The sequence below is a fragment of the Lampris incognitus genome, chromosome 10 (genome assembly GCF_029633865.1).
Source record: "Lampris incognitus isolate fLamInc1 chromosome 10, fLamInc1.hap2, whole genome shotgun sequence".
In the NCBI taxonomy this organism is placed as follows: Eukaryota; Metazoa; Chordata; class Actinopteri; order Lampriformes; family Lampridae; genus Lampris; species Lampris incognitus.
The window spans coordinates 16,591,475-16,608,672 of record NC_079220.1 but is presented as its reverse complement, the minus strand read 5'-3'; the positions used below and the strand labels follow the sequence as shown (position 1 = coordinate 16,608,672).

General features: G+C 43.2%; 1 protein-coding gene across 1 annotated transcript in view; it reads right to left on the bottom strand.

The window, feature by feature from the left end:
* LOC130119747 (calpain-15-like) overlaps positions 1 to 17,198 on the bottom strand; it is a 46,793-nt gene that overhangs the window by 1,597 nt on the left and 27,998 nt on the right. Inside the window, exons 10-12 of the mRNA XM_056288350.1 lie at positions 14,100 to 14,320; positions 11,856 to 12,001; positions 3,587 to 3,765 (exon numbers count right to left, since the gene is read on the bottom strand). Of these exons, the coding sequence (XP_056144325.1) occupies positions 3,587 to 3,765; positions 11,856 to 12,001; positions 14,100 to 14,320 (546 nt within the window). The remainder of the gene's footprint in view (positions 1 to 3,586; positions 3,766 to 11,855; positions 12,002 to 14,099; positions 14,321 to 17,198) is intronic.

Below are 17,198 nucleotides of genomic sequence, written 5' to 3'. Positions count from 1 at the left end.
ATATAAATAATAATATATTATATATAATATATGTATATAATAATAATAAACTTTATTTATATCGCATCTTTCTAAACAATGTTACAAGGTGCCTTAGACAACAGGATAAAACAATGCATAGTCAAGAGAAAACAAAACACAATAAAAATATATGAAATAATGCCAGATCCACTCCACAGAACAAGGTAAAACATGGTCAGAATAAAATCAGCATAATTAAAATGTAGCGAAGTAGAGTCGATAACAAGGATTATGATAAAACAATTAAAATAAGGTGATGAAAGAAAAATATAAAAAATATAATGAATTAAAAATGTAAAATTATAAAAGAATAAGATATAAACAATATAAAAATATAAAAAATAAAAAAATTGAGCAACAACGGATTTAATATAAAAAAGCCTTCAGGTAAAAGTGTAAGAAGTGATTTAAAAGAATGCTGTGAGTTTGCTAGCCTAATTTCCTCAGGTAGGGAGTTCTACAGCTGTGGGGCTCTTACAGAATACACCCAGTCGCCTTTAGTAATGAGGCTGGCTGAGGGAACAGTTAAAAAGGACCTGCCAGAGGAGTGCAGGCAGCGACCAGGCCCATGGGGTGTGAGTAAATCAGCGATATATGTAGGAACGAGGCCATGTAGGGCTTTAAAAGTAATTAGTAAAAGTTTAAAATCAATCCTATACCTTACAAGTAGCCAGTGAAGCATTGCAAGAATGGGAGTGATGTGTTCATGTCTCTTGGAATTTGTTAACAGACTGGCAGCTGAGTTTTGGATGAGCTGGAGGTGGGAGATGGACTTTGGACTGAGCCCTGAATAAAGGGAGTTTTAATAATCCAGACGTGATGACATGAATGCATGGATTACTTTTTCAAGGTCCGTTCAAGGCAGACAATTTTTAACTTTTGTGATGTTCCTAATTTGGAGAAAGCAAGACTCTACTACTTCGGTGATTTGTGTGTCAAAATGGAGCTCGGCGTCAAAAAAGACACCCAAATTGCGGGCAGAGTACTTAATATTGGAGGGCAGGTTCCCTAGACTCTCTTACAGGTCGCCAGTTAGGTTAGGGGAGCTGAATAAAAGGACCTCAGATTTTGATTTGTTGAGCTGGAGGAAGTTTTGTGACATTCAGCACTAAATATCGGAGAAATAAGCCATAACACGAGAAAGCTTGCATGTGTGATTACCAGTAAGAGGGACATAAAGCTGGGTGTCGTCCGCATAATAGTGAAAATTAATATTATTATGACAGATGATCTGACCCAGGGGGACCATGTAAATGGAAAATAATAATGGACCAAGAATTGACCCCTGGGGACACCACATGTGAGGAGGGCTGGGGATGAGGAGAATTCTCCCATTACAATAGAGAAAGCTTTATCAGATAGGTAGGATTGGAACCAGGCAAGAGCAGTATCCATAATGCCTACATAGTTTTTCAGGCGATTTAAAACAATATCATGGTCGACTGTATCAAAAGCAAAACTCGGGTCAAGCAGAATTAAAATTGAGCAAGCACCAGTCAGCGTTGAACAATAAGTCGTTGGTAACTTTAATGACAGCTGTTTCTGTGCTGCGGCACGGTGGTGCAGTGGTTAGTGCGGTTGCCTCACAGCAAGAAGGTTCTGGGTTTGAGCCCCGGGGTAGTCCAACCTTGGGGGTCATCCTGGGTCATCCTCTGTGTGGAGTTTGCATGTTCTCTCCGTGTCTGCGTGGATTTCCTCTGGGTGCTCCAGTTTCCTCCCACAGTCCAAAGACATGTAGGTAAGGTGAATCGGCCATACTAAATTGCCCCTAGGTATGAATGTGTGTGTGTGTGTGTGTGTGTGTGTGTGTGTGTGTGTGTGTGTGTGTGTGTGTGTGTAGGCCCTGTATGATGGCCTGGCGGCCTGTCCAGGGTGTCTCCCCGCCTGCCGCCTAATGACTGCTGGATAGGCTCCAGCATCCCCATGACCCTGAGAGCAGGATAAGGGTTTGGATAATGGATGGATGAATGTTTCTGTGTTGTGGTGTGTACAGAATCCTGATTGAAATTACTTGAAAATACTACAACTATTCATGTGTGTAATTAGTTGAAGAGCAACTGATTTTTTTTTAAAGATTTTAGATTAAAAAAAGGTCATTTTAAATTGGTATAAAATTGCTTAAAATAAGAGGTTCGGGAGTAGGCTTCTTCAGGAGAGGTCGGATTATTGTGTGTTTAAAACTAGATGGGAACAAACCAGTAGACAGGGAGCAGTTGACAATGGAACAGAGTATAGAATATATAGATATAGAATAGAATATAGAATTACTCATCATCATCGGCGGTCACTTAGGGTTAAGTAAGAGCGTCCTCCCTCTGGGTCCTCAGGTGGGCATAGAGGCCGATCCTGGAGCCACACAATGGGAGGATGCCTGCACGTGACAGCTTTTTACGTGGAATGGCTGATGCGCCTGCAACCACCACATGGTCTTTGGCAGGGGGTGGTCAGAGTCCAATGGCATGGAGAACCAAGATGATTGGGGACCACCCTCTGTTGCAGCCTTCATCTGCCTTCACTGCTGTTGTGACCTGGAGACATCTTCCGCCAGTTCCGCCGTTGAGGTCTTGGTTGGATCACGCTTCGTCTGGAACCTCCCCCTTGACCTATCTGCCTTGGGTGACCCTCCCAGGAGTCAAGCTCCAGACGGCATAACTCTTGGGATCATTGGTACACTCAAGCTTCTCCACCATGGCAAGGTGGCGACAGAATTACTAAACAACATGTCATGTTCTAATATGAATAAAAGGGCAGTCTAATCAAAAAAACTAAACCATAAGATGAGATGTTCTTTTTCTGAGCTCTCAAATAGGTTTTAGATACAAATGGTGTCATAAAATCTGTAGGTCTATGATTAGACTTTGAAAGGTAATTGTGGATTTTTGAAGCACCCACTGCCACCACCACTGTTGCCTCAGCCAGACCCCACCAAGTGTTTCAAGACAGTGACACTTTGTTATGGAAAATTCCCCTTAACAACTGAAAAAACCTGTTAGAAACAAATAATTTAGGCTGCAATTTATGAGAGAGAAAACGTGATGAATGTGCGGCATGCTTTTTGTGGGGCATTTATATTAAGAAGAAGAAGGAGGAGGATAAACATAACAATGTTATAAGTATTTTCTACTGTTTCATCTACAGTTTCACAGCCTTTACGCATGAGCAGTATCAAAATATAGGCTGTATGCATATGTACATACTTGCAGTTTGTTTGTTTGTCCCCCTCCCCCCTCTTTGGAGGGCAACTTTGTTTTAATTAACATAAATCCCAAAGGTGGAAACAACACAGAAAAGAAGAAAAAGTCAGAAATATCCGTGAGAACACTGACACGGGGAGTAACAAAACAGGATCCAGCCAAATAAAAAAAAAAAACGATAAGCAAACAAACAAACGATCGGCACTCAAAAGGAGAGAAATAAAAATAATAACAATAATAATAACAAGAAGAACAACAACAACAATGTGCACATAACATCAACATGGCCGGTATGTGTAATTTCTAGACTAGAGTTGTAAAGAAACGGGGGGGGGGGGGTATCTACCGCTCTGGTGTAGTTTACAGTTTACCTGTGCAGAGGAGGGATGCTGTCTATGGTTTTCAGGCTGCTGCGAGTCGACACCACGTTGAAGCTGTCACTGCAATCACATGACACATGGAGGTGATGTCTGGGGTGTCGGTTCTCCACCATCACGATAAGCCCTGCCCACCCGTGGGTCAGATAATAGCAGGTCATCCCCTCTCGGCCCTATGAAAAATGACAAGAGTCCTCCGATGACTCAGCCTTGAGGATCTAAGGTGCACTTAAACTAAACGCAACTGACATGACATGCATTCCTGGCTATGATCTTTTCTGTGTTTATTTTTGTGGAGTTTTTCTACATCTGAATCAGTGGCCTTCAGTAGCCTTATATGGTTATTGGTCCTGCTAGACACAGACACCAATTAGATCAAGTAACAGTGACGCTCGACAACTCTGTGATTTCACAAAGTGTGACAGCCAAAAATTTTGGTGTTAGGTTTGATCCCAGCCTTTCCTTTGATAAGCGCATTAAAGAAATCACTGAGACTGCCTTTTTTCAGTTACGTAACATAGCTAAAATTCAGTCTTTCCTGTCCATGGCTGATGCAGAATCTAATACATGCATTTGTTTCATCCAGACTTGATTACTGTAATGTTGTTTTCAGGTCTGCCACATGCTGGTACTAAGATGGTTCAGAATGCTGCAGCTAGAATCCTAACTAAATCTAGGAAATTTGACCATATTACACCAATTCTTGCCTCCCTCCATTGGCTTCCTATCCATGTTAGATCAGAATACAAGGTGCTTCTGCTGACTTATAAAATCCTAAATGGGCTTGCCCCATCTTACATATCTGATCTTAAACTGTACAGTCCATCTCGAGCTCTTTGCTCTCAAAATACAGGGCTCCTGTGTGTACCCAAAGTTAAAAAGAAGTCAGCTGGTGGCAGGGCCTTTTCCTATCGGGCCCCGTTCTTGTGGAATAAACTGCCTGCTGCCGTCAGACAATCAGAGTTCATTGAGTCCTTTAAATCCAAACTTAAAACTCATCTTTTTGCCTTAACCTACAATTAGTTGCCTTTGAATTGAGTACTTCATGACCTGTACTGCACGGCGGGTTGGTTTCAGTCTCAACGAATTTACGAAACACTGTTTTGCCGACGAGATTATATATATATTGATGATTGCAACTGTTCTCTTTCCTCTCATGTCTTTTCTCTCCCTCTGAATGATGTCGTCTCCTTTTTCTTCTCCTGTGTATGTGATTGGTATGATGCGGGTCTCCTCTGTGTGCACGTGCAGTCTGTCCTCCTCCCAGGTCTCCATGGTGGTGGTCATCATCTGGACAGTACTTGGCATCCTCCTCATCAAATTCTTTATCCATCCATCCATTAACCAAACCGCTTATCCTGCTCTCAGGGTCGCAGGGATGCTGGAGCCTATCCCAGCAGTTATTGGGCGGCAGGCGGGGAGACACCCTGGACAGGCCGCCAGGCCATCACACAGGGCCCACACACACACACAAGGCCCACACAAAGACACACACACATTCATACCTAGGGACAATTTAATCATGCTGATTCACCTGACCTACATGTCATCACATTCTTTATATATCTTATAAATCCATATAATTGTGTTATCCTATTTCAATGTTATATCCTTCTCTCTCTGATATGTGACTAATGACTTTTCTTGTCTCTTCTCCCGTGTATGTGAATGGGGTGATGCGAGTCTCCCCTGTATGCACGTGTAGTCTGTCCTCCTGTCAGGTCTACATGGTGATGGTGGTCGTGTGGCTCAAGTCCTGGGCTGTTCCGGTGGCATCTGGACACTGCTTGGCATCCTCATCATATTCGTCATATATCTTATAATTTCACTATAATTCTGTTATCCTCATTCAATGTTGTATTCTGTAAATTCTGTTCTATTCTGTACACACAACATCCATTGTTGGGTGACCCTGTCAATCTTGGGAGAAAGATCCCTCTGTTGCTCTCCATGAGATTTCTTCCTATTTTTTTCCTCCTTGGCTTTTTTTTAGGGAGCTGTTCCTTATCCGATGAGAGGGTCTAAGGACAGGATGTTGTATTGCTGTAAAGACCACTGAGGCAAATTTGTAATTTGTGATATTGGGCTATACAAATAAAACTGACTTAACTTGACTTATATTCGAGACCACACGAGTCCAGATCAAGTTTTTAGGGAGCCGAGTGAGTCAAGTCCAAGGCCAAATCTTATCAAGTTCGAGTCAAGTCCGATAGTCTGTTAACACTTCGCATAAAATCTGTCTCGAGTAAATGTGATTACTATTCAGTTTGAGCAGTCCTTCAATCCTTCACCAGTGCATCTGGATCTTTAAGAGATTTGACTAAACCAGACTGCTTTCAGATTTACTCAATATGCATTTTTATGTTCAGCGTAAAAAGACTTTAAGGTGGCAAGTCCAACTCAATACCAATGAATCCATAACTTGTTGTAAGGACTGACACCAGAACATTACAAGGTCAATTAAACACCATGACTGTAACTGTAATAGTCCACCACCATAGTAACGGTCTATATTTCAGTACACTGTAATATTTATTTAGACTCATGGAAAGAATGTTTCAGATTCCAGTTACAAAATGTTTGACACAATAATAAAATAACAAAAGAAAAAATTAGCTTGCATCGCACTTTATTGATCTATTCAGGGGAAGTTTGATATTTATTAAAAAGATTAAAAAAATTAATCAGTCTTGTACTTGACCAATCTTGAAAAATTATGAGTCTGAGACCGAGTGGAGTTCATACTCAAATATTCCCACCCTAGTCTAAGGATGTTTTTTTTTCTTCAAATTTTCCCCCTTTTTCTCCACATCGTCAATTGTACCCATCCAATTACCCTACTCTTCCGAGCTGTCCCGGTCACTGCTCCACCCCCTCTGCCGAGCCGGGGTGGGCTGCTGACTACTACATGCCTCCTCCGATACATGTGGAGTCGACAGACGTTTCTTTTCACCTGACAGTGAGGAGTTTTTTCCAGGGGGACGTAGCACATGGGAGAATCACGCTATTCCCCTCAGTCTCTCCCCCCCTGCCCCGAACAGGCGCCCTGACCGACCAGATGAGGCGCTAGTGCAGCGATCAGGACATATACGCGCATCCAGCTTCCCACCCGCAGACACGGCCAATTGTGTCTGTAGGGACGCCCAACCAAGCCGGAGGTAACACAGGGATTCGAACAGGCGATCCCCGTGTTGGTAGGCAACAGAATAGACCGCTATGCTACCCAAATGCCCTCAGGGCGGGGATGCTTTACATTACCATCCATCCATCCATTGTCTTAACCGCTTATCCTGCTCTCAGGGTCGCAGTGATCCTGGAGCCTATTCCAGCAGTCATTGGGCAGCAGGCGGGCAGACACCCTGGACAGGCTGCCAGACCATCACAGGACTGACACACACACACACACACACACACACACACACACACACACACACACACACACACACACACACACACACACACACACACACACACACACACACACACTCATTCCTAGGGACAATTTTAGTACCGCCAATTCACCTGACTTATGTCTTTGGAGTGTGGGAGGAAACCAGAGCCCCCGGAGGACACCCACGCAGACACGGGGAGAACATGCAAACTCCACACAGAGGACAACCTGGGATAACCCACCAAGGTCGGACTACCCCGGGGCTCGAACCCAGGACCTTCTTGCTGTGAGGCGACCGCGCTAACCACTGTGCCACCGTGCCACCGCTTTATCTTACACAGAATGTAATTATTACTGTAACGCCATCCGGAAATAAATTGTGATTCACGGCTTTACAAATAATTTTGACTAAGTATGATTACTATTTCACACACTATGATACCAGTTTGACCCAAATTTATCTTCTTTTTGATGACCCTCTTATAAGTGGCTTTAGATAAATGTGTCAGTTAAATGGGTAAATGTAAAATATCAATGTAGGAAATGGAGCTCTAGGTTTTCTGAGATAAGCCTAACTCTTGGATGGAAGTTGAAGGGCATTGACGCATCAACACAAACATTCAATATACACACAAATTGACAAGGTTGGAGACACGACTGCCAATTTGAGCACTAATAGATAATCAAAGGGCTTTTTATTCTGTTCAAACCTTGTTGTTGTCAGATCTATCAAGAATAACTAACAACAGCTTCTGGTGACTCATGTGTACATTAATTAAAGATCAAAATCAATGGCAATTGAATAATGTTGAAGATATATAGTGCCGTTTTAGTAATAGCAAAATGGTGAAGCTATTGCTGCCATGCTTCAATATGTTGTGCACATGCTCATGGAGAACCTGTGTATGAAGTTTATCTTATTGAAGAAATCAGAAATATCATGTTATATTGTTACTCTAGCACCCCCTGTTCGTAGAATTGTATCAAATGTGATACACTTGTGAATTGTGGCTAAATGTAGAACATTTACAAAATTGATTGCAATCCAGTTTTGCATTGAAGACTTACGTTCAATTAAGTGCATCAGGCCACGCCTTTAAAACTGTGATAATTACAGACAAATGATAAGCGATATCAAAAAACGAACTCATGGTGTCTGGGTGGCGTGGCAGTCTATTCCGTTGCCTATCAACATGGGGATCGCCATTTGAATTCCTGTGTTACCTCCGGCTTGGTCGGGCATCCCTACAGAAACAATTGGCTGTGTCTGCGGGTGGGAAGCTGGATGTGGGTATATGTCCTGATCGCTGCAGTAATAATAATAATAATAATAATACTTTTATCTATATAGTTCTTTTCTAAAACAATGTTTCACAGTGCTTCACAAAAAAGAAAAGATAAAACCAGATGAGGCAAAAATAAAGAGTAAGATCAAATAAGAGTAAAAATAAAAACAAATGTTAAACATTTGTAAAAGCTTTCATAAAAAGAAAAGTTTTGTGACGAGATTTAAAAGAAGCTAGAGACTATGTTTGTCTTAGCTCAACAGGAAGAGAGTTCCATGGTGCGGGGGCTCTAACAGCAAAAGCCCGATCACTTTTTGTAACAAACCGAGACCTGGGAATTACTAGCAGGGCTCCATCTGCAGACCTTAATGGTCGAGGGGGGACATATCAAGTCAATAAATCACAAATGTATGAAGGAGCAAGACAATTTAAAGCCTTAAAAGTGAGCAGTAAAATTTTAAAATCAATTCGAAATATAACAGGGAGCCAGTGTAGGGAGGCAAGCACAGGAGTGATATGATCATGCCTCCTTGTCCCGGTAATGAGCCGAAGCCCTTGCTGATACCAGAATAAAGTGCATTACAATAGTCAAGCCAAGAATAGATGAAAGCATGTACAACTTTTTGCAGATTGGCAATTGATAGAAATGACCTAATTTTGAGATTAGCTTGAGCTGGAAAAAGCATGACTGAACAACATGTTTGATTTGATTATCAAAACTGAGGTTAGCATCAAATATTACCTCAAGATTCCTAGCAGCGTGCTTAAGACTACCTGACAGATCACCAAGATTAGTAGCAAAAGGGCTGATGGAATTTTCGGGACCAAACAGAATGACCTCAAACTTATCATCATTAAATTTAAGAACATTTTGGACATCCAGGATTTAATGTCAGAGAGGCAAGTTGTGAGATTTGCTAGGGCGCTAGGATCTGTGGGTTTTAATGGCATATATAACTGAGTGCTGTCAGAATAAAAATGGCAGAGCACATCATGATTTTGAATGACCTGGCCAAGGGGCAGCATGTATATAGAAAAGAGAAGGGGGTGAAGAACTGAGCCTTGAGGGACACAGCAACTCAACTGAGCCACTGAGGAGGTAGAGTTACCCAGAACAACCGAAAAAGTTCTGTTGGTGAGGTAAGAGCGTAATAAGTTAAGAGCCGTGCCCTTTATGCCAATCCAAGTCTCTAAGCGATGTAAGAGGATGTTGTGATAGACTGTGTCAAGGCAGCACAGTCTCAAAGAACTAAAATCAAGCAGTCACCTCTGTCTGCATTCAGCAGTAGATCATTAGTGACCTTAACTCGAGCTGTCTGAGTGCTATGAAGTGCTCTAAAACCAGACTGGAAACTATTAAAAATGGTATTAGTGTTCATAAAAGAAACCAACTGAGAAGAAATTACTCTCTCCAGAACCTTAGATAAAAAAAGACAATTTGGCTATTGGCCTGTAGTTACTTAGGAACAGGGGGTCTAAATTAGGTGTCGTCAGCAATGGGTGAATGATGGCATCCTTAAAACTGTCTGGAAAAGAACCAGAGGCCAGAGAATTATTAAGAATTTGCAGAATAACAGGGCTGATAGTAGAAAATACCTCCTTGAGCAGCTTAGTGGGAATGATGTCTAGCATGCAGGAGGAGGTGCTCATATTGGAGACTGTAGTCTCCAACACTGAAATTGTAATTGGTTGAAACTGGGTGAAAGAGGCAGAATTAACATGGGGAATGGAACGAAAAGAGCCTGACTGGATTTGGGACATAACATTCTCCACCTTGTTGACAAAATGAGTGAGACATTTTTCAGAGAACTCACCATCAGGTTAAAAAAGAGAAGTGGAGGGACCATTAATAACAGAATCAATTACCCTGAACAGAACATAGGATTGTGGTTATTGCTCAATATTAGTTCAGAGAAGTACGCTGATCTCGCTTTCTTAACTGTCTTCTGGTAAATTAACATTTGGTGCACTAGCACTTCCTCTGGTCGGTCACAGGGTGCCTGTTCAGGAGGGGAGAGGGAACTGGGGGGAATAGCTTGATCCTCCCACGCACTACGTCCCCCTGGCGAAACTCCTCACTGTCAGGTGAAAAGAAGTGGCTGGCGACTCCACATGTATTGTAGGAGACATGTGGTAGTCTGCAGCCCTCCCTGCAGCCCTCCCCGGATTGGCAGAGGGGGTGGAGGAGCGACCGGGATGGCTCAGAAGAGTAGAGTAGGCTAAGTACAATTGGGGAGAAAGGGGGAAAAATCTAAAAAAAAAAGTTTTGTTCAAGGTCATCTAAATATGGTATGTACCAAATGTGGTGAAGATTCGATGAAATATGCACTAAAAGAGGCAAAAATGTGATTACCATTCATGGGACCCACTGTACAAAATGTTGTCTTCTACTCCCAATGGTTTACGAATTATTAGCCAAAACGTAAAATGCTGAATAACCGACCACAAGTTGGCGCTATTGACTACATGATTTAATATGTTCAGCACACCTTCACGGGACACCCGTGATGATTACTTTAGCACGTATAGTACTTAAGATATTAATGAATATATGCGCTCTCCCATACACAGCCATTCAAAAAATTATTACAGTACAATATTTATAGCTCAATAACTGTATCAGATATAAAAAAGAAACTAGCCACCATGACACACATGCTTTACATGGGGAATCTGGATAATGTGTACATCCGCAAAAATGTGCGAGTAGATCCGATAAAAAAAAAAAAACGTACGGAAGAATAAAAAGATAAAAATAGATAGATATGGAAGATAACTAAGAATGATTGCTGAAATTTGCTGCAGCAATCACACAATTAACAGCAAGTGCTCTTAATACTGTATGACAGGGGTCCTCAAACTTATTACTCAAAAGTCCACATCTGATCTTTATTTAAGGTCAGAGGTCCAGAACGATTGATGACAACAAACTAACATTTAATCAACTTACTTAAAATGTTTAAGTAACACGTTCAAGACTGTCAAGTTAGTCAAGTTCATGACTGTCAAGTTAGCCAAAATACAGCCTAGTGGGAGAAATGGCATTTTTTGCCTGTAATCAGTTGCTTGAATCTAGGCAGTAAAGGTGTGATTGCCAGCCGGAGACACTTGAGCCAAATGTCATTTTGAAGACCTGCCCTACCCTGCCTCTGATTGCCTCTATCACGTACCGGTAGGCTCGGTAGGATACCCATTATTGTCATTTACGGTCGCGCTGGTTTCTCTCCTCTTCTCTGCTCACTGTTTCGATGAGGGCGGGGCTTAGCCCTTCCAAACACACACACACACACACACAACAAGAACTATTATCTTGTTCTGGAAGAACAAGATAATAGTTCATTTCCAATACTACACTCAAAAAACTTCTAGGAAAACGACTTATTAACAAGTACTCAAGGAATTACATGGAAGAACACGAGTGAAGCAAATACACGGTTAGGACTTTCTGGACTTAGATCTGGTTCTTCCGTCTCTGCTCTCTCCTTTATCATGAATAAACCTCATGAAACAACTGACATATCCGAGGTTGCCCCCCCAGATAAATTTATGACCTACACCAGGTCGGTCTATACATTATGCATCTCACCTCGTGTCTCTCACCCTTGGTCTCCATCAGTTGGACGATGGCGTCGGCTATGGTGGTGATCGAGGCTGTCACCTGCTCCACCACCACCAGTCTGGAGCTGTAGACAGCCAACATGTAACCCGGTAGCTCTGATCTGCAACAGCTTGCTGAAGATGAACATTTTTGTAAGGACAACTGAAACGTTTACATCGACGAATCTGCCATAAATCTACCATGGTTGTCAACTCTTTATATTGGGGTTTTCTAACAAGAATAAAAAACTAAAATTGCATTTTCATTTTCACCAACCCACCTACAGGAGGAAGGATTACACACATTTATATCCCCTCAAAGGCATGACAACAGAAGTTGTTGACAGAGATGAGTGTCTTCTTTATCTATTACATCTTCTCTATCTGTCATTACACATCCTGCGTTGTATTTGTATAACCTAGCCAATCATTAAGTTCCACTTAATTCACTCCAGCTTTTGTTTTTTTTATAAATTTATTTCTGATTTTTCCCTTTTTTCTCCCAATTTAGTGGCCAATCGATCCCTATTCTAGTTCAAACACCCACTCTCGTACTGCATGTGTTCGCCAACTGCATCTCTCCAGCCGGCAGTCTCGAAGGAGACGCCTCTCCACTTTCGTGACAAGGCGAATCCAGGCCGAACCACTGCTTTTCCCGACACACACAGAGACACGTTCATGTGACAGACACATGCCGACTCCGTCCCCCTCCCGAAGACAGCATTGCCAATTATTGCTCCTTCGTCGACTCCGGCCATAGTCGGATCTGATGAGACCGGGGCGCGAACCCCAGTCCACAGTAGGAAACTGCATCGACACAAAGCCAATGCTTAGACTGCTACACCACCGCGGACCCCTCACTCCAGCTTTTGTAATAATTATATACATTATGCATTGTTTCTCTGTAATTTATGTATTCATTTTCACCTCACTTAGTGGTTATTGTAAACACCTCCTCTGATGCTCTTCCCGCAGTTTCTCCCATTTATCCCCCTTAAACAGTTTTTGCCGTGGAGGTTTTTTTTTTCTCATCCAAATCTAGTGTCTACGGCAGGGGTGCCCAACTCCAGGCCTCGAGGGCCGCAGTGTCTGCGGGTATTTGTTGCAACCATGCACTACACCACCTGATTTAGCTAATTCCTTTCCCTCCTTGGTCCAAGAGGCGAGCTAATTAGTTAAATCAGGTGTTTTAGTGCATGGTTGGAACAAATACCCGCAGATACTGCAGCCCTCGAGGCCTGGAGTTGGGCACCCCTGGTCTACGGAAATGGGGTGTAGTGCATCGGCATTGATTAAAATATTTTATGTTGGAGAATGTAATGTAATTGTGAAGCCCAATTGGAGTGAATTGCAATTTAGGGCTAGACAAATAAAACATGACTTGACTATATCTCATCTCATCTCATCACATCTCATCTCATCTCATCATTAGCCGCTTCTCCGGGGTCGGGTTGTGGTTTGCAGCAAGCTAAGTAGGGCACTCCAGACATCCCTCTCCCCAGCAACGCCCTCCAGCTCCTCCTGGGGGATCCCAAGGCATTCCCAGGACAGATTGGACATGTATTCCCTCCAGCGAGTTCTGGGTCTACCCCAGGGTCTCCTCCCAGTTGGACGTGCCCGGAAAACCTTCAAAAGAAGGTGCTCAGAGACTACATCTATCCTCTTCAAAAATTTTCCCACAGGTCAAGAAAACTGAATCGGCAACTTAACACAATATTTTTTTCTTATTATTTAGGCAACGGCCAATCCCATCTAAGTTTGCTGTTTTTCTCCAGGTGTGTCTAACATTGTGTTTGCTGATCTGTATGAGATAAATACCATTGTGTCCAGTGACCATGAAACTCCATTGGAAATTCAAGAAATCCTCGGCATGCTGCTATGATGGGAAAATGTAATAAAACACTAAGAAATATTACTACTGGTGGAAATATTTAGAAAAGGGACAAACATGATTGCTTTTTTTTTAGATCCGAGACAACACCAAACCAGAAACAAGAAGAAGGGAAACAAGGGATGATTTGTTTTTTGTTTTTTTAGCATTCACAGTGGTTGACACTGAAATTCAACTTAGGTTAAAATTCAAGGGCAGTCAATTTGCCAAGTTCCAGTATAGCCACATCTTCTACAAGAACATTTTTCTACATAGCAGAAGAAACTTCTCTATTTGATTAGCATGCCCATGACTCATTACATTCTCAATATAATATGTGATGGATTACGTGTCTGTTTTTACCTTTCCCCTCCATCTCAGCGCTTTGCCAGTGGTTGAAAGCACAGCAGAGCACGGCGTACTCTCCAGGCTCGAGCATCACGTCACAGCCCACGAACCTCCTCACCGAGCGCCTGCTGTGGGCCAGGAGGCGGCCCAGCACCAGGGCACCGGCGCTGTCGAAGCCTGCCCTGTAGACCAGGATGCAGAGGTCCAACAAGTGACTCTCTGCCGTGTCCCACCGCCTGGCAGAATCATAAAAGGGAGGAGTAGAGGATGGATAGGAGAGGAGGAAGAGGTTGAAGAGAAGTTGAGGAGGTGGAGAAAAATGACAGCATTTTTAGCTTTGTGCGGTGACAAAGGAATCGGTCACATATCCACATTTAGACACCTCTCCCCTTGGACTTACATCTATGAATTATGCCACTAAAATGCACTAAGTGCCACGATGGGGGCAGGAACAGAGGAACCAAATGCAGGCAGCGGAGACAGGCTGGACTAGAGCAATGCTTTAATGAAGGACATTAACTTACAAAAACTGGAGCAGCAGGTACAAACAGCAAGGAAGGCATGAAGCACCAGGCCAACATAAGCTAACATAGGTTAACATTACAATCTGACAAAGAAACAGGGTAACCAGGGGAATATAACTGCTGGGGAGCCAGTGAGGGAAATGAGGAACAGGTGAGCAAAGCAGGAGCAGGAACATAAATAGCAAGACCAGTGGGCCTTGGAAACCCAAACATAACCATAACACTAAGAAGCTGCATAGACAGATGCACACACAAGGCTGCTGAGGATAGAAGCGATTTCGTTTCTGTTTTGGTCAGACGATATATGGATAACAATATAAAATTACATTGAAATAAAACACAAGTAAAGGAAATGTGCTAGCTGAGAAACTAGTTAAAGGGAAACAATCACAATTTCCAATATTATCTCTATATACGTGTATATATACACACACATATAGCGTTTTTTTCCGAAACCATCAGTGGTGTTGTGAGTGCTCAACTAAAGAGGAGCGGAATATCAACACGGATACAGGAAAAAGAGATTTTAATACATTAAAATAAAAAAAAAGTATTAAAATCTTTTTTTTCTGTATCTGTGTTGAGATATACACTCACTGGCCACTATATTAGGTAGACCTTGCTAGTACCGGGTTGGACCCCCTTTTGCCTTCAGAACTGCCTTAATCCTTTGTGGCACAGATTCAGCAAGGTACTGGAAACATTCCTCAGAGAGTTTGGTCCATATTGACATGATAGCATCACGCAGTTGCTGCAGATTTGTCGGCTGCACATCCATGATGCGAATCTCCCGGTCCACCACATCCCAAAGGTGCTCTATTGGATTGAGATCTGGTGACTGTGGAGGCCATTTGAGTACAGTGAACTCATTGTCATGTTCAAGAAACCAGTCTGAGATGATTCCTGCTTTATGACATGGCGCGTTATCCTGCTGGAAGTAGCCATCAGAAGATGGGAACACTGTGGTCATAAAGGGATGGACATGGTCAGCAACAATACTCAGGTAGGCTGTGGCGTTGACACGATGCTCAATTGGTACTAAGGGGCCCAAAGTGTGCCAAGAAAATATCCCCCACACCATTACACCACCACCTCCAGCCTGAACCGTTGATACAAGGCAGGATGGATCCATGCTTTCATGTTGTTGACGCCAAATTCTGACGCTACCATCCGAATGTTGCAGCAGAAATCGAGACTCATCAGACCAGGCAACGTTTTTCCAATCTTCTATTGTCCAATTTTGGTGAGCCTGTGCAAATTGTAGCCTCAGTTTCCTGTTCTTAGCTGACAGGAGTGGCACCTGGTGTAGTCTTCTGCTGCTGTAGCCCATCTGCCTCAAGGTTCGACGTGTTGTGCGTTCAGAGATGCTCTTCTGCATACCTCGGTTGTAATGAGTGGTTATTTGAGTTACTGTTGCCTTTCTATCTGCTCGAACCAGTCTGGCCATTCTCCTCCGACCTCTGGCATCAACAAGGCATTTTCGCCCACAGAACTGCCGCTCACCGGATATTTTCTCTTTTTCGGACCATTCTCTGTAAACCCTAGAGATGGTTGTGCGTGAAAATCCCAGTAGATCAGCAGTTTCTGAAATACTCAGACCAGCCCGTCTGGCACCAACAACCATGCCACGTTCAAAGTCACTTAAATCACCTTTCTTCCCCATTCTGATGTTCGGTTTGAACTGCAGCAGATCGTCTTGACCATGTCTACATGCCTAAATGCATTGAGTTGCTGCCATGTGATTGGCTGATTAGACATTTGCGTTAACGAGCAGTTGGACAGGTGTGCCTAATAAAGTGGCCGGTGAGTGTATATATGTATATATATGTATATATATATATATATATATATATAGAGAGAGAGAGAGAGAGAGAGAGAGAGAGAGAGAGAGAGAGAGAGAGAGAGAGAGAGAGAGAGAGAGAGAGAGAGAGAGAGAGGAGAGATAATATTGGAAATTGTGATTGTTTCCCTGGCTGGGATGAGAGTCAGCACCTCCAAGTCTGAGGCCATGGTTCTCTACCAGAAAATGGTGGATTGCTCCCTCCGCGTTGGGGATGAGTTGCTGCCCCAAGTGAAGGAGTTCAAGTATCTCGGGGTCTTGTTGACGAGTGAGGGTAGGATGGAGTGGGAGATTGACAGGCGGATTCGTGCAGCATCAGCAGTAATGTGGATGTTGTACTGGACCGTTGTGGTGAAGAAGGAGCTGAGCCAGAAGGAAAAGCTCTCAATTTACCAGTCAATCTTCGTTCCAATTCTCACCTATGATCATGAGCTTTGGGTAGTGACTGAAAGGGTGAGATCGTGGATACAAGCGGCTGAAATGAGTTTCCTCCGTAGGGTGTCTGGGCTCAGCCTTAGAGATAGGGTGAGGAGCTCGGACATCCGGAGGGAGCTTGCAGTAGAGCCGCTGCTCCTTCGCATCGAGAGGAGCCAGTTGAGATGGTTCGGGCATCTGATTAGGATGCCTCCTGGACGCCTTCCTTTGGAGGTTTACCGGGCACGGCCAACTGGGAGGAGACCCCGGGGTAGACCCAGAACTCGCTGGAGGGACTACATGTCCAATCTGGCCTGGGAACGCCTTGGGATCCCC